General features: G+C 42.5%; 1 protein-coding gene across 1 annotated transcript in view; it reads right to left on the reverse strand.

Annotated features, from left to right (window-relative positions):
* Positions 1-1,935: 1,935 nt before the first annotated feature.
* The window catches only part of CNN2 (calponin 2), a 41,455-nt gene continuing 20,400 nt past the window's right edge, over positions 1,936-22,990 (reverse strand). The window contains exons 2-7 of the mRNA XM_034437668.3: positions 13,413-13,534; positions 12,011-12,077; positions 8,283-8,420; positions 5,890-6,006; positions 4,118-4,264; positions 1,936-2,539 (exon numbers count right to left, since the gene is read on the reverse strand). Coding sequence (XP_034293559.1) covers positions 2,282-2,539; positions 4,118-4,264; positions 5,890-6,006; positions 8,283-8,420; positions 12,011-12,077; positions 13,413-13,534 — 849 coding nt within the window. The 3' untranslated portion in view covers positions 1,936-2,281. The remainder of the gene's footprint in view (positions 2,540-4,117; positions 4,265-5,889; positions 6,007-8,282; positions 8,421-12,010; positions 12,078-13,412; positions 13,535-22,990) is intronic.

Here is a 22,990-nt window from a genome sequence, read left to right on the forward strand (position 1 = left end):
AAGCATAGCAACTTTAAGATGTCTGGACTTCAACTCCCAGAATTCCACAGCCAGTTTAGCAACTTTAAGATGTCTGGACTTCAACTCCCAGAATTCCACAGCCAGTTTAGCAACTTGGCTGGCTGGGGAATTCTAGGAGTTGAAGTCCAGACATCTTAAAGTTGCCACGGTTGAGAAACGGTGAATTAAATCACAAAATTCTTTGAAACTTAAGTGCCATAAGTAAAAAAAAAAGATGATCCTAACTAGCATCTACTTTCTACACTTCATCACCTTGGATTAAAAATCTGATACAGATTCCAAAGAGGGAGGGAATGAAGGTGAGAATGAAAACATGCCAAGGGTCTAGACAGAATTATGGAAATATTCTGGAAAGAAAAGCATTAGTTTGCTCACTAAACTAGTTTAAGGTAATCAGGGTTATCCAACCTTGGCCATTTTAAGACTTGTGGACTTCAACTCCCAGAATTCCCCAGTCATGGAATTCCTCATGTAGACTGGAGAATCCTGGGAGTTGAAGTCCATGAATCTTAAAGTGGCCAAGGTTGGACACCTTTAAAGGTAATGAAGCTTCTACTCTGTTGGGCAAATTATCAATCCTCCCTCCCAAAAGAATATTCCAGTTTTATACCTTTCACGCCATTTCCCTCCAGTCTAGATTATTAGGCTGCAATTTATGGATTTCCCAAGTAGCACAGGATTTTTCAGTTGAGCTGGCTGAGAACTGAGGGGTATCATATCCCCAATAGTGATCAAGCTGGTGAAGGTAGCAAATCCATTTCTCTTTAATAGCATAGAAAAGTTTATCAAAGAAGATTTCGGTGCTTGAATTAAAAACCTATCAATATCCATTACATGATTCTGTTACGGCCACAGGCGCCCCCGACACGAGTGATGTCAAACTGGCCACACCCACCCCAGCCCCCCGGGGTCAAATACAACCCTGATGCGGCCCTCAATGAAATTGAGTTTGACACGGGTGGCTTAGAGGACTGTAAAAGCCCTGTGAAGCGGTATATAATTCTAAGTGCTATTGCTACTATGGAGGTGGGGAAATGAAAGTACCTTATCTCAGCTCTTGTTATTGGTCCATCCAGCCTGGTATCAACCCATTCTGATTGGTTGGAAATTAAAACAGGAAAAATTCTGTGCAGAGGTAAATGGGAAGTGAGGAAAACATCTGGTTGTTGGGAAGGTGGTTTTATTTTTCCTTCAACGCCTCCTGATGTTATTTGGAAGAAGCAGGCTAAGGCTCCAGGTGAGGTGGGGCATTACAGGTAGTCCTCGACTTACAACGGTTCATTTAGTGACCGTTCAAAGTCACAGCAGCACTGAAAAATGTGTTTTATGCCCGTTTTTCACCTTTATCACCACAGTGATCAAAATTTGCACGCTTGGCAATTGGCTCATATTTATGAAGGTTGCAATGTCTCAGGGTCACGTGGTCACCTTTTACTGACAAGCGAAGTCAACGCGGAAGCCCGATTCACTTTACAATTGTGTTACTAACTTAACAACTGTGGTGATTTACTTAACAACGGTGGCCAGAAAGGTCGTGAAACGGGGCAAAATTCAGTAAATAATAATCTCGTTTAGCAACAGAAATGGGCTCAGTTATGGTCATAAGTCGAGGAATACCGGTATACAAACCCCACCAATTCCAACCCCACCAAATTTCACTAGGGTAATGCAAGCTATACAAGCCAGATGTAGGAGCATTGGGAAGATTCTCGTGATCTCTGGCTTGTTCGACAAACCATAGTTTTAAAAAAATTCTAGCTCGGCACTGCGACCAACTACAGTTGTAAAGTATGATTTTCAGGTTTTGGAAATGGCTTCCTTTTTCTGGATATACCAGGTTCAATTTGGCAACCCTCTTCATCTGCCAATATCATCTGCCGTATAATTTAAATAAATCGTTCAGGATAGTGTGGATTTTTCTTTTTTTGGAAGTGTGAAATCAATACAGCAATCTTTATTCTTTCCAGTTTCTAGAGGTAAGTTTGGGCATCAGGGAAAGTTCGCACGTTCTTTGTCTAACCCTTGTAACATTAAAGATCAGCTTTACTCTCTTTAAAAAAAAAAAAAGGATTAACACTTTTGTGTGTTCCTATCCTTGAGGGGTAGAAGGGAAATGCAGCTTGGACAACTCTTTTTTTTTTTTCTTTTGAAAAAAATTAAAAATACATACGTTGCAGAATTGCTGGACTTTGCCAGGAATTGCCCAGCGATGGTTTGGGAAAAGAACAGAAAACAGGGCAAGGGAAAGAATACATCCAGTTCACTGGTCCTCCTGATAATAATAATAGTTGGCTGAGTTCTGATCCTCAATGGGGGCTGCGTTGCTCGCCACCCCAGCGTTGCCTTGGGGGCAATACTTGGGGTCGTAGATTTGGCGGCCCAAACCGAACACCTGCCCGCTCTGGTTGGCACCCTGATTGGAGCCCATTTGGAGGGACATGGAGCTGTCATCGCATTTGTCTGTGCCCAGCTTGGAATCATAGATGTGCCGGCGGGTTCCTGGAGCCGTCATGCCCACCTGAATGGGAAGAGAAAATAGATAATGTTTATTGTTGTTTTCCTATTTTCGCAATAGCAATAGCACTTAAGATTTATATACCGCTTTACAGTTCTTTTACAGCCCTCTCTAAGCGATTTACAGAGTCAGCGTATTTCCCCCAACAATTTGGGTCCTCATTTTACCCACCACGGAAGGATGGAAGGCTGAGTCAACCTTCAGCCTGGTGAGATTTGAACTGCCAAATTGCAGGCAGCCGGTAGTCAGCAGAAGTACCCTGCAGTACTGCACTCTAACCACTGCGCCACCGTGGTTCATGGCACACATTGAAATGAAATTCCGATGCACCACTCTCAAAAGAAGGAACGCCCCCCACCAAACAATGTCACCGTCCCACGGATAACTATAGTATAATAATATAATAGCAGCAGAATCCAAAAATGCCAAGTTATACCAAAATCTATATATGTAAATATTAATCACAGTCCATTTTGAGTACATAGAGGTAAAAAGAGCCTTGAGAGTTAACAAGATAGATACCATATGGCAGGGGTCTCCAACCTTGGCAACTTTAAGATTTGTGGACTTCAACTCCCAGAATTCTGGAAGTTGAAGTCCACAAGTCTTAAAGTTGCCAAGGTTGGAGAGACCCCTGCTATATGGTATAAAGCTATTACAGAATCTAATTGTTCAAATTCAAATCTTTATTGTCAGTGCACACAATGAGATTGGTTGAGCTCCCTCAGTGCACCCCCCCAACACATCAATCAATCAATCAATGGGGTGGATTAATGAAATTAACGGAATGTTTATCACAATAAAGGTAAAAGGTGTAACTGGAAATAACTAAAACAATTAAATAAAAGTATCTAATATAGCTAATTGTAATGGTTGACACAAAAAATATGTCACAGCTATGGGAGATCTTTTATCAAGGGGACAGAAACCTGGATTGTATTTTATTTGGAACAGAAATGGCTGGCTTATCTGTAGTGCAAAGCCATAATATGGTTCACTTTTGGCTTACAAGTGAACTATCTGAGGGAAAAGACTGCGGTTTGTCATTAGTGATTGGAAACATGGCTGATTAGTCTATAAATTCTTGCCTGATTGATGTTTGGAGTCAGATACCATGCTTATTTCTGGCAGGTTTTCATGTCTTCCCCAATTGTCCTAGTTAGTGTCAGCAGAAATGAAGAAAACGAAGAATTGACCCAATAAATTGTAAATAGTTTGCTAATTTGAAAAAGAAACATTGAGTTTGTATATTGAACCAAGCCAAAACATGGTCTCTAAACCTTGGATTAGGACTCATTGCAAATGTGTGAGTTTACCTGACTGGCTCATCCAACAAACCATAATTAAATCATGGCCTATTGCATGAAATGACCAAGCTGAGATATTCTTGTCGAGGATTACCAAAAGGGGGTAATTTACTGATGCTGTATCTCTGCGGTAAGCATGGATCCTGTAAATAAACCAGTATATCTTGGAGAAAACCTCTTTTGGCTTGGAAGACTGAAACTATAAGAGTTTTAAAAAGCTAAAGCAAAACAAAAAGTTTAAACAAAGATTTAAACACTTTGTAAGAGTTCTTACCTGGCTAGCACACTTATTGGTACCCATCTGCAAACTGATGGTGGAATGGTCCATTGGAGGTAGTATCTGGTTCTTGGGATCATAGAGATGCCTCCTGGTTCCATAGGCGGTCATTCCTGACTGGCTAGCGCACTTGTTGGTTCCCATCTAAAGAGAAATAGCAGCTTGATTAAGCCTTAACAGAATAACAGAGTTGGATGGGACCTTGGAGGTCTTCTAGTCCAACCCTCTACTCAGGCAGCAAACCCTATATCATTTCAGAAAAATGGTTGTCCAATCTCTTCTTAAAAAGTTCCAGTGTTGGAACAGTCACAACTTCTGAAGGCAAGTTGTTCCACTGATTCACTGTTCTAACTGTCAGGAAATTTCTCCTTAGTTCCAGGTTGCTTCTCTCCTTGATTAGTTTCCACCCATTGTTTCTTATCCTGCCTTCAGGTGCTTTGGAGAATAATTTGACGCCCTCTTCTTTGTGGCAGCCCCTGAGATATTGGAACACTGCTATCATGTCTCCCCTAGTCCTTCTTTTCATTAAACTAGACATATCCAATTCCACCAACCATTCTTTATATATTTTAGCCTCCAGACCCCTAATCATCTTTGTTTCTCTTCTCTGCACTCTTTCTAAAGCAGGGCTGTCAAACTCCCAGACCGCAGGCTGGATGCGTCACACGCTGGCCACGCCCATGCCCAGTTTAGGAAAGGAGAAAAAAGTTCCGATATGTCATGTGATGCCACCATGACGACGTGAATTTGACACCCCTGTCCTAGAGTTTCAACATCTTTTTACATCATAGCAACCAAAACTGAATGCAGTATTCCAAGTGTGGCCTTACCAAGGCATTATAAAGTGGTATTAAGACTTCACGTGATCTTGATTCTACCCCTCTGTTTATGCAGCCTAGAACTGTGTTGGCTTTTTTTGGCAACAAAGCTTACTATGCCTGATACACTACATCTACAGTAGATGTCAGGATGTCTATGATCCACTTGGCTCATAGATATCTACATGAGGAAGACAAGGGTTGAAATGTGCATCATCCTGCAAACTCTTCTGCCCCTTATATTCTTGCGTGTGAAAGAGCAGAGCTTGTGCAATGATGCCATGACACATGTTTCTTCATTCTGGTGTCATCTAGCTTAGGAATGGACATCTATGACCAGTTTTTCAAGTTGCTAAAACTGTTTCTCTTCTTCTACAACCTGTTCCTTCTTCTTCATTAGTGCTCAGCAAATCTTTGGACACGTATACTCTGTGTTTCCCCGAAAATAAGACCGGGTCTTATATTAATTTTTGCTCCAAAAGATGCATTACAGCTTATTTTCTGGTTAGGTTTTATTTTGGGGGAAATACGGTACTAAATACACCCATCTAGCTGACAATCTTAACTGGGGCTTATTTGGGGGGCGGGGAGGTAGGACTTATATTACGAGCATCCTGAAAAATCATGCTAGGACATATTTTCTTGTTGGGTCCTATTTTCGGGGAAACAGGGTAGTATTAAATAAACAAGGATGCACTTGGTTTTAAGGAATTGCAAATGGGCGCTACATTTCGCATGCTCTTCAAAGGACTGTTTTGCCTTCAAAACTGAGGTGCTTCACAGCCTTACTAAACAATGGGAAAAAATTGACAAAGAAAGCATTTTTACCATAGAAGAAGTTCCCAAAACCAGGATTTCCTGATTGCACAGCTTAGTCTTTTGGCCATGTGCTGCACCCTCTTAGATCTCCCATGGTTTCAAGATCAAGAGCCACAAAGTCACCAAACTTACCTGTAGACCAATGACACAGTGTCCAGCCTTGAGTTTTTCATCATTAAAGGCTCTCTCCTGTTTCTCCGAATATTTCACTCCAATATCCATCCCACTTTCAATGCCTTTTGTTTTTGCCTGCAAGAAAAGGTAAGAAACCCGAATTATTCCTGCACAAAAGTTTCAGGTCCTTCCCAATAATTCCATAGTTCTCATGATTAAGAACAATCCTAAATTTCAGCTACCGGTACATAAAGCAGATTGAATTCCATACTCTGGTGACTGTTCCTGTCAACTCTTTACTAAACTGCTTTGTAAATAGCACAGAATGCTGGAGAACAGAAACACAACTCTGGATAAATCGTTGATAGTCGTTGTAAAACTAGCGTTCTTCAGGGGAGATCCCCACACTCAGGGATATCTGAAAGGGAGGGAGGTCATAAAGACAAGATGGCTACATCAAAGAGCCAACGATACAGGAAGTCTACTTTTATTGGAAGTGGCTTTAATGACTGAATCTTGTCAGTCTTATTGTGTTGTATTCCACCCCCTCACCCCCACCCCTTATACACATACAAATAAGGGAGGTGTCTGTCTGAGCTATTTATGCATGCTTTCTATTTGTTTTGGACTTAAAACAAGATAAAGGTTTTCCCTTTATCACTTTGGTAATGAATTTGGCCCATCTCTGACAAAGTCATCTTTCTTACCCTCCATCAGTGGTGAAATCTAAAATTTGTTACTACCGGTTCTGTGGGTGTGGCTTGGTGATGGTGGCGGTAATGTGACTGGGTGGGCGTGGCCAATTTATTTTTTTTTTACTTTTAAAACCATTTTTTCTACAACCTCTTCGGCGAAGAGGTTGTAAAAAAATGCTTTCAAAAGGCTCTGACGATCCCAGCTGAGTTGCCTGATCGGCAGAGGCTTTTTTTCTTTTAAATGCCTTTGACGATCCAAGCTGAGTTGCCTGATCGTCAGAGGCATTTAAAAGAAAAAAAGCCTCTGCCGATCAGGCAACTCAGCTGGGATCGTCAGAGCCTTTTGAAAGCATTTTTTCTACAACCTCTTCAGAGGTTGTAGAAAAAATGCTTTTAAAAGCCTTTGATAATCCCAGCTGAGCCACGCAATCATCAAAGGCTTTTTTTTTACTTTTAAAAGCCGAAGAGGTTGTAGAAAAAATGCTTTTAAAAGTTTTTTTAAAAGAAGCCTCTGATGATTGTGCAGCTCTAGGCATTGGGGGGGGAGGGCAGGGATTTTTGCTACCGGTTCTCCGAACCACCCGCCTCCATCGCTACCGGATCAGGCGATCCGGTCCGAACCGGGAGCATTTCACCCCTGCCCTCCATAATAACTTTCCAAAAAGAAGAACTGGAAACCAAATTTGGTGTGAGAGAATGTGGCAAAAGAAAGAACGAGTCTGAAAATAGGGCAGGCGCAGCCAATGGCTGTGGAGAAGACATCCATTAAAAGAATTCCCCAATGTATTCCTAGGAGAGAAGCAGTATACCAATTTTCCTGGTCATGTGACCCAGAATAGAGCCCTTTAAAAAAAAAAATGTTACCCCTTACAATGGCTCATTTGGGGTTGAGGTTCGGCATACACCTTCTCTGTCTCCTAAATTTAGTCTCAGGTGGCTGCAGGGGGGGGGGGAGAAAACAATGGGCTACATTTGGAAAAATGAATTGGAATATAGAAGGAGTTAATAGCAATAGCACTTAGACTTATATACTGCTTCATAGTGCTTTACAGCCGTCTCTAAGCGGTTTACAGAGTCAGCATATTGCCCAGGGGTGAAATCCAGCAGGTTCTGATAGGTTCTAGAGAACCGGTAGCAGAAATTTTGAGTAGTTCGGAGAACCGGCAAATGCCACCTCTGGCTGGCCCCAGAGTGGGGAGTGAATGGAGATTTTGCAACATCCTTCCCCCAGGAGTGGGGAGGGAATGGGGATTTTGCAATATCCTTCCCCTGCCATGCCCACCAAGCCACGCCCACAGAACCGGTAGTAAAAAAAATTGTATTTCACCACTGATATTGCCCCCAACAATCTGGGTCCTCATTTTACCCACCTCGGAAGGACGAAAGGCTGAGTCAACCTTGAGCCCGGTGAGAGTCGAACTGCCAAATTGTAGACAGCCGGCAGTCAGCAGAAGTAGCCTGCAGTACTGCATTCTAACCACTGCGCCACCATGGCTCATTAAGCCTCCTCTCCTCTTGACATGCCCTTGTCTTGATGCATCCACACAATTACTATTACATACTTGGTGTTCTGCCCACACGGTATTCAAATTCCATCACTGATAATGACAGCATCAGCCTCAACAGGTAGGCCAGTCACTTTATGTACACCTGCAGAGTTAAGATGGAGAACTGGCAGTTTGTCCTCCACAGAGGCAAGAGGATCTTTTCACTCACCATGCCCGCCAGAGCAAGGAGCGACACCTGCACTTGAGTCATATTTCCACTCTCGTAGAGATCGTTGGCCTCAAACAGATCGACAGGCTTCAAACCATAACTAAGTAGGGACTTGATGAAGTTGGAGAGGTTCTCCAGCTGTTGGAAGAAAAGAGAGGGGACAGTTTTCTTGGATGAGAAGCGGAACATTTCCAAAAAACCAAGAAAGTTTAGTTGCTTTTCGGAAAAAGCACTTTCGGGACAGCACAGACCGGGTGTCAGCAACCTGCAGCTCCGGAGCCACATGTGGCTCTTTGGGCCCTCTGCTGTGGCTCTGTCGGGTGATCCCACCACTGGCTGGCCCCGCCCCTTGCCCTCCCTTCCCAGTCACTCCTCGCCTGGACTGAGAAGATAAGGGCGATGACGGGGGATGGAGAAGCGGCCGGGGCAGAGAAAGAGAGATACAGAGAGAGGGGGAGAGAGATAGAGAGATACGGGGGTGGGGGGAGGGAAAGAGAGAGATGTCAAAAGGGATTTGTGGTTCCCGATGTTTTTTAACCGGTTCTCTGCCTTAATGATCGGCTGGGTAGGCGTGGCTAGGGGGTGGGTGGGTCATGTGACTGGTAAAAGTGAGTGACATTGAGTTGGCAACGCCCACCCAGGTTTTGTGGCTCCCAGTGTTTTCTTTTCTGTGGGTAACGGGTCCAAATGGTCTTTGAGTGTTTTAAGGTTGCAGGTCCTTGGCACAGACAAACGAAAATACTTGTTTGCATAACATGTAATTCAACTTTGGAATTAGCTACACCACAAAAATTCAAGAAAATCATAAGAGATAATGGCTATTAGCCTTGACGATAGAAGAACTGCCTCTGAAGGCCATTTGCTGGGAGATAATGGATTTCCTTGGATAGTTGATGGTTCACTGTGAAAACAGACTGCTGGACTAGTCCTTATGTTGTTTGAAATTGGTTCGTCCATAGCTTTGTGGTCAGTTGCAATAGCAACAGCATTTAGACTTATATACTGCACAGCACTACAATGTAAGCATTGTTTGCACATTGGCTCCAACAATCTGGGGCCTCATTTTTACCAACCTCGGAAAGATGGAAGGCTGAGTCAACCTTAAGTCCCATCAGGATTGAGCTCCAGGCTGTGGATAGAGTTTGCCCGCAATAGTGTATTTTAACCACTGTGCCACTAGGGCTCCTAATGTGCAACCAATGTGCGTAACACCCCCCCTCCCAAGTTTCCCCCCAAAACCACAATGCAGTTGCTCTTTATATGAGCCACAGTGGCGCAGTGGTTAGAGTAGAGTACTGCAGTCTACTTCCTCTGACTGCCGGCTGCCTGCAATTTGGCAGTTCAAATTTCACCAGGCTCAAGGTTGGCTCAGTCTTCCATCCTTCCAAGGTGGGTAAAATGAGGACCCAGTTTGTTGGGGGCAATATGCTGACTCTGCGAACTGCTTAGAGAGGGCTGTAAAGCATTGTGAAGCAGTATATAAGTCTAAGTGCTAATGCTATATATGCAGAATTGCTCAGGCAACTCTTGGTAGCTGTAACAAAGTAGGAAAGAATCCTCTAAAAATATGGGAAATGGTCCAGATGACAGGGAGAACTTCTGTCTGCAAGCAGAATCCGGATGCATGGATCCTGATGGGGTCATCTCTTCAGCCCAGCATAATGTAAGGTGTGCAACATGTCAGCCGCCAGGGGTAATGGTTTGAATTACACCATAGAGCAGGGGTCCTCAAACTTGGCAGCTTTAAGACTTCTGGACTTCAACTCCCAGAATTCTCCAGCTAGCTATGCTGGCTGGAGAATTCTGGGAGTTGAAGTCCACAAGTCTTAAAGCTGCCAAGTTTGAAGATCTCTGCCGTAGAGTTTCCAAATTAGGGCAAGTTAAAAACCTTGGCTGTGTCAATTTGCTACTTCTGAATATGCAGGGTGAACCCTGCCTACCTTTTTTTTCAGGCAACTACCCCAAAGGAAACAAATAAGGATTAACCACTGGGTAAAACGAGGTTTAGAGTTCAGTGGTTGTTATTGCAACCTTCTCTGACCTGGCACCCCCAGAATTGTTGAAAGCATTCCCAACAGCAACATTCCCTTAGCGGTTCTGCAGTCCCAAAACAAAACAGTACACCTGTTTGGAGAAAGCCGCTGTATCACCTTCCACTAAAGCTGATCTCACTCAACAAAACAAATAGTCAAAAACAAATGTCTAGCTCGGCGGAAATGCCCATTAAAAAAAAAACCCAGAAGGCTGCCTGACCATTGAACAAGGTTTTCAAAAGTGGGATTTTCAAAAGCATCCTCAGGCGGCTAATCCTGGTCCCTCCATGACCAGCAAAACCAGCTGGGCAGACCGGTTCAGCCCACGCCCAGGCATTCTGTTTCGGCTCTTGCTTACAAAATAGCACAAGGAACCACAGAGACACACACAGTAATCTTAAAAGATTTGGCAGGGACACTGCTTCCCAAAATACAACTTTCCTTCTCTGACGTGCCAAATTCAAGAATGTAAGCAACTTGGCTGAGCAATCTATAGATACATCCAGTTCAGAGTTCTGTTCCTAGTCCAGTTCCCTGCAAATTTTCAAGCACAGCATGAAGGCTGAATTGGCTCCTTCCCCATTCCTGGTTTCCAGGATTTTGGTTATTCAATGATAGATTGTGCTTACTCTTGCAAGTTCCATTTAAAATTAACTATAGGTAGTCCTTGACTTACACCCATTTGTTTAGGGACCGTTCAAAATTACAACGGCACTGAAAAAGATGACTTATGACCAGTCCTCGCACTTACAACCGTTGCAGCGTCGCCAAGGTTCACAGGATTTAAATTTGGGCACTTGGAAACTTAGCTTGAATTTAATGATGGTTGAAGCGTCCCAGGATCATGAGAAAATCACTATTTGCACATCCTTCCCACAAGAAAAGTCAATGGGAGAAGCTGGGTTCGTTTAATAACCGCATGGTTCACTTAACAATTGCAGTGATTTGCTTACCAGTCGTTGTAAAATTAAGTTAGTGCCACTAACTTAACCATCGCTTTGCTTAATGATGGAAATTCTGGTCCCAATTCTGGTCATAAGTTGAGGACTTCCTATAATAGGCAACTCAAACCCTGAGAAACTGGAATCTCCTTGGAAGCCAGCTTTATCAGGCAGGGTCTATTACCATGATGGCGAACCTATGGCACGGGTGCCACAGGTGGCACGTGGAGCCATATCTGTGGGCACGCGAGCGTTGCCCTAGCTCAGCTCCAGCGCGCATCTGCGTTCCAGCCAGCTGATTTTCGGGCCTTCCGGTCCGACCGGAAGTCGGGAAACGGGTTGTTTCCAACCTCCGAAAGCCCTCCAGCCTGGGGAAGGCTGTTTTTGCCCTCCCCAGGCTCCAAGAAAGCCTCTGGAGCCTCACGAGGGTGAAAAACAGGCCTACCGGGCCCACCATGTGCCAAAAGCAGGGTGAGTGGGTGTGTGTGTCACACGCGCATTGAATTTTGGGTGCACTGTGCTCCCCCTGCTTTTGGCACATGACAGCAAAAAGGTTAGCCATTACTGGTCTATTACATCCCAGGACTCTTTAATGTTAAGTTAGCATTACATTACATTACATGTGCAAACACGGAAAACATGTTCTGACTCCGCACATGGTTGCTTAATCATGGCTTGCATCCCATTTTTTTTAAAAAAAAAACCATCATTGCAATTTAATTTCCTGTCACTGCAAGGACAGGTATTTATTTACCTGATGCCAGTTGAGAGAGGAGGTGTTGATTTTCTTAATTGAACCAGGCTGTAGTTTGTTTATTAATCTGGAGAGTAAAAACACACAGCTTCAGTTAGATTTAATGCAGTTTTTAAACCCACCTGCTGTTATCACAGTGGGAATGAAAACCCTGTTTGCGCTAACATCCGTAGAATGAATTCTTTCCAATGTATGCACAAACTTAGAGAAGGCAATTTATGTTCCAAAATCCATTTCGCTCCCAAATTTTACAAGCAAGAATGAAGAAATGAAATGCACAAAAGTGACATTGTATAGGCCAACTACTTATTTTTTTTAAAAAAAGGACAGATAAGAAAAAGTAAGAGAAAAATGTGCACATTTGCAGAATGTGCTTCTGTACAAAAAATAAATAAGCAAATTGGTGCAGCGATGGGACGAAGCCAAGCGAAAGCAGATGAGAGTGGAAAAAAAAAAAGAAAGAAACGAAGCAACACCAGAAACAAAAACAAAACAAAATCATTAGGCTCTGTAAATTATTTTTGCATCATACGAAACATTATGTCTTTCACCATCTCATAACCAAATGCCACACAACCCTTTAAGCATTCCAGGCCTCACCCTGTCTCCATAAATCATTTCTGGAGCTCACTGTCTCTTCCTAAAAAGAATGTAACTTCTTATAACACATCCTGGACAGGGGTGAAATCTACTTACCTTCCTTATGTCAGCACTTCAACCTGCATTTACTCTAGTGCTGACATAAGAAGGAGAAGAGGGGGCAGCTGGCAAGAGGACGCTTGACTTCTCACCTACTTATTTTCCCTGAAGATAATATCCCTAGGAGATGAGATGGGAGGGGGGACATTCCTGGGAGTTTAAATAGTAGATATGGGGAGAGTGATTTGGAAGAAGGCCAATGAGACGCAGAGAATTGGGGAACGGAAAGGGAAGGTTTGGGGTCAGGAAGTCAGAGTTGGCTACGCCACGATCGGGGACAGGTTGTCATGCTTAATAAAATGAAAGATTTCTTCAAAGACTATCTGTTTGGAAATGCAATTTATTTTATTTGGGACGATATCGAAACCTGACACCTTACCAGTTTGGAAGTGCACATGCCACGTCACTCATGTCACATGCGCACGCAGACCCTCTGCGCATGCGCAAAATCTTCTGCACATGCGCAGAGGGTAAAAAACACATTACTTCCTGGTTAAAGCCAGGAAGTAACGACACCCAGGCGGTGGGCGGAGCCTCACGCCGCCATTGCTACCGGTTCTCCAAACCATCTGCCACAATCGCTACCGGATTGCCTGATCCGGTCCGAACCAGAAGCATTTCACCCCTGATCCTGGAAGAGATTATGGAATAAGAGCAGGAACGATGCTTCAAGGTACAAGCTTCTCTTCATCAGCCTACTTACTCGCAAAGTATGACGCCGTCTTTCAGCCCTTTCTGGAAATCAGGGCCAATCTGCCTCCCGGTGAGGTTTTCTATCCATACCCGTAACTCTGCTTCCTTCTGTGGATCATATTTCTGGGCAAGCTGAAAAGAGAAACAGATCCAGTTTGAAAAGAAAGCTTTATGCATGAAGCTGGGAATATGTTACAGGTAATCCTCAACTTACGACCACAATGGAGCGCCAATATTTCTGTTGTTAAGCAAGACAGTTGTTAAATGAGTTTTGCCCCCATTTTACGACTTCTCTTGCCGCCGTTGCTAAAAGATTCACTACAATTGTTAAGTCAACCACACAACTGTTAAAACGAATCTGGCTTCCCCACTGACTTTGCTCGTCAGATGGTCACAAAAGGTGATCACGTGACCCCAGGACATGGCATCCATCTTAAATATGAGCCAGTTGCCAAGAATTTGAATTTTGATCATGTGACCATGTGGCTGCTGCAATGGTCTTAAATATGAAAAACTGTCATGATTGTAACTTTGAACGGTCACTATACGAATTGTTGTAAGTCAAGGACTACCTGTATTCATCTTGATGACTTGTCGAGCTATGGATGGCAACAGGGGTGGGATCCTACCGGTTTAACAACTGGTTTGCTGAGCGCGCATGTGCCAGACACACACTGCACGCGCAGTTTGTAAAAACATTGAAGTTCCATTTTGCTGAGAGCAAGGAAAACAGCTGAGGAGCAGCAATCCACTCTGCCGCCCAGATCAGCTGGGCTTCAGAAGCAGTAATAGAGGCGAGTATAACACAGGGGCGGGTGGCCAGGCCCACTTCAAAGAAAGAGAGAACAGGTTCGCTCATGGCTGAAAGTCAGAGCTAACGGTTCGCCCAAACCGGTCTGAACCGGTAGAATCCCACCACTAGATGGCAAGGATAGTGGGATTAGGAAGAAGAAGAATCAACTGAGAAGATTCATACCACCTGAGAGGAAGGAATGAGAATCATCTTGGCTTATGACCAGTCACTTAACGTCTATTCAAAGTTATGCCTCCCCAGGTGAATCTATGACCCAGATTCAAAGTTCCGATGACTACCCTCCTTGCAGTCATGTGATTTGAGTTTTGGATGTTGGCAACTGGCCTACATTTACTGTTGTTTGCAGCATCCTAGTGACCGCAATTCATGCGGAGTTTTTTTGCCAGAAACCAGCATTTATTTCAGACAATGGATTAGTTTAACAACTGCTTTTTGTTTAACAACCACAGAGTTTGCTTAATGACTGCCGCAAAAAAGATTGTAAAATTGGGCTTGGTCATATGGTTGCTGTCTTAGCAACCAGCACAACTTTTGAGTGTAATTCCGGGCTCAGTTATGGTCGTTAAGTCGAGGAACACTTGTAGATGGGGCTTTACATCAGAAGATTTAAAAATGATTTGCATGAGGATATATGAATGTCAGGTACTAAACAGTGTGCACAATTCAATTAGGGTGAAAGGGTTCCTGATTTATAGTAATTCAGAAGCAGATTTATATTTATATATGAAGACTATTCCAGTGTAAATTGGATTCATCAATTGCAACTGCTAAACCCAAACATGCAATTGGAATGCTCTTAGTAGACTGTAGGAATGCTGTAGACATAATATACCTTAATTTGACAAAGTATTCCATGATATTTTGATTAGTCCAGATGTGGTCTGGTTAGATATATATAGCTCACTCATACACTATTCAAAGAGTACAAATCAATAATTCCTTACCAAATTGGAAGGAGGAACTGAGTGCAACCTGGACCCTATATGCTTCAAAATTTTCATTAATTACAGTACTTGGATGAAGAAGTCAAGGAATTCAAGTCTTGTCAAATTTGTAGGTTACACAAAATTAGATGGCATAACAAGTACCCTAAAACAGAGGTCCCCAACCCCTGGTCCATGGCATGCCAGCAGCCACACAAACAAGCGAAGCCCTAACCATGGGATGCAGGCATGTAACACCCCCCCTCCGATCCACGGAAAAACCTTCATCCAGGGAATCAATTCCTGGTACCCAAAAGGTTGGGGGTCCCTGCCCTAGAAGTTAAATCAAGGAGAAAAATCTATCTATGTTGTCACTAAGAATCAACAGAGACTGGAAGGCATACAATCAATGAATCAATAGAAGCTGAAAGTAAAATTCAAAAGTATCGACGGAAGAGAATATTTGTAGCTCAGGATTGAATTGTGGAGCCCTTGATGCTCCCTGAACTGGGCTGTTTTCTTGCAGATGTTTCATCACCCAAAACTAGGTAACATCATCAGTGCTAGGATGATGATGTTTCATTCATTCATTCATTGGCATCCTTCAGTCTCAACAGACTATGGTATCGTGCTCTGGAAAGAGGTCCTAAAACAGCATCTAGTGTGACTAAAAAGGCCAATTCGAGAGTGGAGATCCCTTCCACACTGAGGGCAGATACATTCTGTCCCCTGCCCAGCCCCCAGATTTCGCTGGTTACGGGACTGCCTCTTTGCCTCAGCCTGCCGAACAAGTGTCTCTTCGAATTGGAGAAGGCCATGCTGCGTCTTTAGCCTCCAAGCTGAACGATCGGGGGTCAAGGTTTCCCAGTTGTTAATGTCCATTCTCAGGGCCTTTAGGTCCCTCTTGCAGATATCCTTATATCGCAGCTGTGGTCTCCCTCTGAGGTGCTTTCCCTGCACTAATTCCTCATACAGGAGATCTTTCAGAATCCGACCCTCAGCCATTCTCACAACATGCCCCAGCCAGCGTAGACATCGCTGTTTCAATAGTGTATACATGCTAGAAATTCCATCACGTTCCAAGACTGCACTATTTGGAACTTTGTCCTGCCAGGTGATGCCAAGAATTTGTCAGAGACAGCGCATATTTTATTTATTTTATTTATTTTATCTCGAATTTATATACCGCACCTTCTCCCGAGGGACTCAGGGCGGTGTACAGCCAGATAAAAACATACAATATAAACATTAAAAACAGTTAAAAGGATATATATTAATTTGGCCCCAATTTAAGATAACAGACCAATTAAAAATTAAAAAAATATTAAAAAATATGTTAAGCCAGCCCGGCTTGCTGAAAAAAGAAAGTTTTAAGGGTGCGGCGGAAGGCACCGAGGTCTTGGATCCTCCTTATCTCCGGGGGCAGCTGATTCCAGAGGGTAGGTGCCCCCACAGAGAAGGCCCTCCCACTGGGGGTCTGAATATGAAAGGTGTTCAATTTTCTCTCCTGCCGTGCGTAGATTGGACTTCCTGTTTGCTGCTGGCCGCCGCCAGACGTTCCTTTGGGATCGTCAGCTTCCACTGCCTGTCAGAGCCGCCTTCACAACGGAACGGCGGCTCGAAAAAACTCCGTTCCCATGAGGAAACGGAGATAGAGCCGGCAGGGGTGGGTAGAACTCTCTGCAGAGTCCCAAAAGTTTTTCTTTTACTTTTGGGATGGAGCGGATGAGATGCCCCATATCCCCAGCCGCTGCTCCGGGCTTTGGGAGACCTCTGCTAATGCAGAGCCAGGCGTCAAAAGCAAGCCTGCGAATTTGACAGATTACTCAAAGAAAATGTGAGCTGGACCTGTAATACTGAAGCGCAAGTATTTTACTTATCTTTTAAAAATTACTTAAGAGAATAGAGGAAGAGAAAGAGGAAAAAAGTTTCTTTTTAAAATGGCGTCTGCCGCGGCTGGAGAAGAGTTTGAGAGGGAAAGTTCTTCCGTTTTTTATTATTACAATGTAGCGGAATAAATACCACTGGCTACATTTGTAGACAAAACTCCGCTCCTGTTTTTGTTTTTCTCTTTTTTCCCTGGAGGCTTGAGTGTTGCTGGCTGGAAGTCTTTTGTCTTGTTTTTTTTTTTTTTCTTCTTCTAACAAAGCCTGCTTAGGCGGAAACATGGCACTGAGGCTTGTGAAGTCAGACAAACAAATAGGTGGGGGGGATTCCCCCACTAAGAATTTAAAGGAACAAGTTTTAACTCTTCAGTCCCAGAAACCTGATTTTAATATAATAGAATTTCTCTTAGAGGAGATTGAAAGAAGGGATGAGATTGTGAATCAGCAACTTGAAAAATTTAAGCAGGAAACTAAGGAATTGGTGAAATCCAAGTTTGACTTTTTGCAGCAAAAAATTTTAAAATTGTCAGAATTCATGATTCGGTTGGATACAAATACTAATTTACTAGAGTCAAAAATGGATGAAATTCAAGATAAATTGGACAATAGAATTCAAAAAATTGAAAATGATTTGTTAAATATTCAGGATTATAGTTCAGAAGAAAAATTTAAAATGGATGCTGACCAAAAGTCTGGTAATGTAGAATATCTGGAACAGAGGATTCAAAAAGAGGTTCTAAAGATACAATATAATTTCACAGAATATGCAATAAGACTTAGAGGTTTGCAGGAAAATAACAGAGATGACTTAAGGAAAATATCTTCTGAATTTCTAGCTGGGATTTTAAAGATTCAACCTGAGGAAGTGTTTTGTAGGATTGACAGAGCTTATCGAATAAACTCCTGGACTGCCAAGCAAAGGCAATTGCCTAGAGATGTGGTAATCTATTTTTCAGATAAAGAAATTAGGAATAAAATTGTGCAAAATTCCTTCAATTCTAATTTGCAATTGTATGGAAGAAAGATTTGGATTTACAAGGAACTCCCACCTAAGATACTAATGGAAAGGAAGAAATTTGGCTTTCTGGTGTCTGAGTTAAAAAGGAGAAATATTCAATTCCGGTGGGACGTCCCAGTTGGTATTATATTGAGACATCAAGGAGAAAGATACCAGTTAAATACTGTTGAAAGGGCGGAAGAATTTTATCAAAATAGGTTGAAAATGAATTTAACGTCTTCAGATATAATACAGGATAAGCAGAAGGAGCTGGAACTAAAGACAGAGACTGTACCAGATAAATTGCCTTTGGATTTATCGGATACCCCAGCTGGATTATCTACAAATTTGAGAGAAGTGCCATCTGATTTTAATGTGATGACTTATCAAGGCAAGGACAAGCATGGAAACCAATTAGAGGATATACAAGGGATAAAAAAGAAATGCGAGACACAAAAAATTAGGATGGAGGTCAAACCCACAAAAAGAAAACAAAAAAAGAAATAGGTTGTACAAAAATAGAAATTTCTAACCCAAGCAACAGTGAAGCCAGTGATTTTAAAATATGAATGATTATGTGAAAATATAGAGGAGGCGACATATTGGTCAATATCATCCTGAGGATAGTGGCAGATCTCTGCATTGCCGTAATTTTGGGACATGGAAAGAGCCTCAAATTGATGGTTTTGAATTATCTACTTTGAAACTTCTTTTTGTGTTGATAAATATATTATAATTATCTTGAATTATAAGGCAAGAGAATCACATTGGGACATGCAGAAGATCGGGTTGTTACCCAATACGATGATGGAAATTAATAATCCTGATGAAACCCACAATTATTATTATATGGAATACAATTATAATGTCACTCGGGTGGTTGTTTTTACTTTTATATATATAAGAAGATGTTTACTACTGATGGGGGCAGATATGATTGGAGATCTTGAATAAACTGTTGCATCCGCAAGCTATGTCACCCTATTATGGATGTTGGTTTTAACAATCCAGTGGAAAGACTTCAAGAAGATATTATATGGACTATAAATTTAAAGTTATTGTCTTTTCTTTTTTTATTTAGATATAATGGAATATATATATATATATATTTTTAAGTAGTGTGGGCAGTGAATTAAAGATATCAAGAATTGTTGTGTATGGTAAATTTGTAAGACAGTGGGTGAATAAGCTAGCTACAGACTGATTAGTTTAAGAAAAGGGATTTTTAAGTGATACATTTAGGGGAGTGGAGGAAATGGATAGAGTGGAATAAATGTTAAATTAGATTTTATGGGGAGCCCGCTTTGAAATGTTATTAAAGTAGGACTTATCGCATAGTTTTAAAGTGGAAGGTGGTTTTGAATTGTTGCAATAATGCATAGATATAAAACACTATTATGCTAAATTAGAGTTATTTTATAATAGTTATAGTATAATGTGTTTGTTTTTTTTTTGTTTTTTTTTTTTCTCTTCTTCTTTTCTGAAATGTATGGATAAAGGGGGATTTATAATACTTTTAGTAAGTAAAGGTCAGTATTTTGAGGAGGGAGTAAGTAATCTGTTATGAATTAGGGTTTTTTTTTGTTACGAAGAAGTCACAGGGGGGGAAGGGTGGGGAGGGGGGGTTAGGGAGGGGGGGGAGGGGGGGGAAAAAGGGGGAAAAATTTGTATTTGAAAACCTTTTCAATAAAAAAAAAAAAAATTAAAAAAATATTAAAAAATATGTTAAGCCAGCCCGGCTTGCTGAAAAAAGAAAGTTTTAAGGGTGCGGCGGAAGGCACCGAGGTCTTGGATCCTCCTTATCTCCGGGGGCAGCTGATTCCAGAGGGTAGGTGCCCCCACAGAGAAGGCCCTCCCACTGGGGGTCTGAATATGAAAGGTGTTCAATTTTCTCTCCTGCCGTGCGTAGAGGGCCCATGACTCACTGCAGTACAAGAGTGTGCTCAGGACGCAGGCTCTATAGACCTGGATCGTTGCATGTTCCGTCAACTTCTTATTAAGCCATACTCTCTTTGTAAGTCTGGAAAATGTGGTGGCCACTTTACCAATACATTTATTCAGCTCAGTATGTAAAGAGAGTTACCTAGTTTGTATAACTGATGTTACCTAGTTTGGGTAATGAAATACCTGCAAGTAAAACAACCAAGCTCAGAGAGTACCAAGGGCCCCACAAAACAATAGTAGGTTCAAAACTAAGATGCTGTAGTTGTTTTTGGGAAGACTGGAGCCTGGATAGGGAACAGCTACATCAAGTTAAGTTTTATCTACTGTATACTTAGGACTTGTTTTTAAGCAGCAGGTTGCTGGCTCCCACATTTCAAGAGGAGTTATTTAAGGGCTATATAGCCAGTGCCAACACAGTAAGGCAGCTCACCAACCAAAATTACTCAGTCTCCAAGGGTGAAATGCTCCCAGTTCAGACCAGATCGCCCGATCCGGTAGTGATGGAGGCGGGTGGTTCGGAGAACCGGTAGCAAAAATCAGGTAGCAAAAATCCCTGCATCACCACCCCCATGTCCAGCTGAGCCGTGCGATCATCAAGAGGCTTTTTTAAATATACTTTTAAAAGCATTTTTTCTTTTTTTTAAAAAAATGCTTTTAAAATTTTTTTAAAAAATCCTCTGATGATCGCGCGGCTCAGCTGGGATCATCAGAGCCTTTTAAAAGCATTTTTTCTACAACCTCTTCACCCAAAGAGGTTGTAGAAAAAATGCTTTTAAAAGTAAAAAAAAAAAAAAAGTTGGCCATACCCACCCAATCACATTACACCCCCCCCCCCCCACCAAGCCACACCCACAGAACCGGTAGTAACAAATTTTACATTTCACCACTGGGGGTCTCTAATTCCAATCATAAAGGTATATAAGCAAAAGAGCCCAAATGATCACATATGGTACAGAACTGTAGGGATATATAAATGCCTCCTTCATAGAACTTTTCTGAAATGTATCTTGGGGGTGGATTAGCCTACCCCAGCTGCAGCATTAAGGACAGAGCTGAGTATACCTTGTACACAAAGCAATTTAGTAATTATTCAATTACTGGCTGAAGATCCTATCTATGGACCCAGATAGATTACCCAAGCTGTGCTTTGAAGAGCCGTTGCATAACACGCTTCCTGGCACGGTGGCCGCCCAACTTTCAAATGTCATCTCACAATGTGGATTCTCCATCCAGTTCACGGTCCAATCAGATCTAAAGGCCAAGGAAGCTTTCAAACAAAGCCTCATTGATGTGGCTGCTCAGATGATAGTCCGGCACTTAATTATGCCAAGTCCTTGAAGTGTCTGACTGGACCGAGAAAGCAGCTTCCCGGTTAGAAAAATATTTAACAACCGATACGCCTCAACATCTCAGAAGTTCTTTCTCCAGAGCTCCTTTCAAACAACTAGACTCCACGGTAAGACACGGGGCGCAGTGTTGTGTTGCCCCTGGTTCGCACCGGTTCTATAGAACCGGTAGTAAAACCAGTGGGAGGCTCCGCCCACCGACCTCGACGTCATTAGAACGCTTCTGCTCATGCGCAGAAGAGCACATGAGCAAGCGAAGCAGCGCGTGCGCGGCCCCATTGCGAACCGGTAGTAAAGGTAAGTAGAACCCACCCCTGCATAGGAGGTTTCATGGAGTCCCATTTGACGAAAGACTGTGTATTTGTGAAGCACCAGCTATTCAAGACATTGGACTGCAAACTCTGCTCCACAGAAAAGGATTATTAGATTAAAAACTGGGGCAGACGCGAGAAATCTTACGTTTTGTAGGGAATGAAGCTGCATATAGTAAGACTGCACTCTTTATATCAAAGACCATTTTGAAGAGGATTTGGAACAGATTGAGGTTAATCGTAGGGATGACAACTTACTATGAACATGTTGTATTTGTTTGCACCTGTCTTATATTTTTTTTTGAACCCTGAAATAAGTGCTTGGCCTTGTTGCCATGCCCTCCAAAGCCCGATTGGGCTTATTATCAGGGGATGTCTTATTTGGGGGGAAACAGGATATAAGTTTTCTAGTTTTGATATGGTTAAATAATTAAATCAATAAAAATTCCATTCCATTCCATTCCAAAACAATAACCGTCTATGAACATGGGCCAAAAATAACAGAATGTAGTTTTAAAGATATTGTTCTGCCCCAGCTACGGATCCCAAAGAACGCAGCACACACAAACTCTATACAAAGCTTATTTTACTCAAATAACTTAAGTCTTTATCAACCAAAAGCTGCTAATAAACTGTCTTAACAGCATACCAGAATTCTAAGAAAAGGTAATCACAGTCTTACTAGAGTTGGCAGAAAGCCCAGAAACAATTTTGCAGAGAATCCAGACGTGAAGGAGATTGAACTAAAGTTGTTCCCTACAGCTTGCTGCAAGCAGCATTCCTCCTTAAATAGGCTAATGGAGTGGCCAATTAGCTCCAAGCCTTACTCTCGAGAAGACCTCCTCCTGAGGAGCCACTCCTGCCTTTTGGCAGCTCTGTGCGGCCGTGCATTGAGAAGAGGCTCCTCCTCTTCGTCCTCTTCACTTATGGGAGCTTCTGGAGGTTCTGAAGGCCCTGGCTGAATCCCTGCCTCTGGCACCACATCTTCTCCAGCCTCCTCACTGTCCGACTCGAGTGCCAGCTGCACAAGCTGCTGGCGCAGCACACCAGCCTCCTCGTTGTCGGAATCAGCTACAATCTGCACAGGCCGCTGACGGGCCACAACAGATATGAATTCAAGGTTGTTCATGCAGAAAACAGAACTCAAAAGCAAAAGTGTAGGATAGGATAAAAATCTCTGAATAGCAATTCAATTCAATTCCACCAGTCTATTGAAGTACAAATAGTCCTCAACTTACAAACCATTCATTTAGTGACTGTCAAAGTTACAACGGCACTGAAAAAAGTAATTTATGACCATTTTTCACACTTACAACTCTTGCAGCATCTCCATGATCACGTGATCAAAATTTGGAGGCTTGTCAACT

This window comes from Pantherophis guttatus, chromosome 1 (genome assembly GCF_059756535.1).
Source record: "Pantherophis guttatus breed Tessera chromosome 1, ASM5975653v1, whole genome shotgun sequence".
In the NCBI taxonomy this organism is placed as follows: domain Eukaryota; kingdom Metazoa; phylum Chordata; class Lepidosauria; order Squamata; family Colubridae; genus Pantherophis; species Pantherophis guttatus.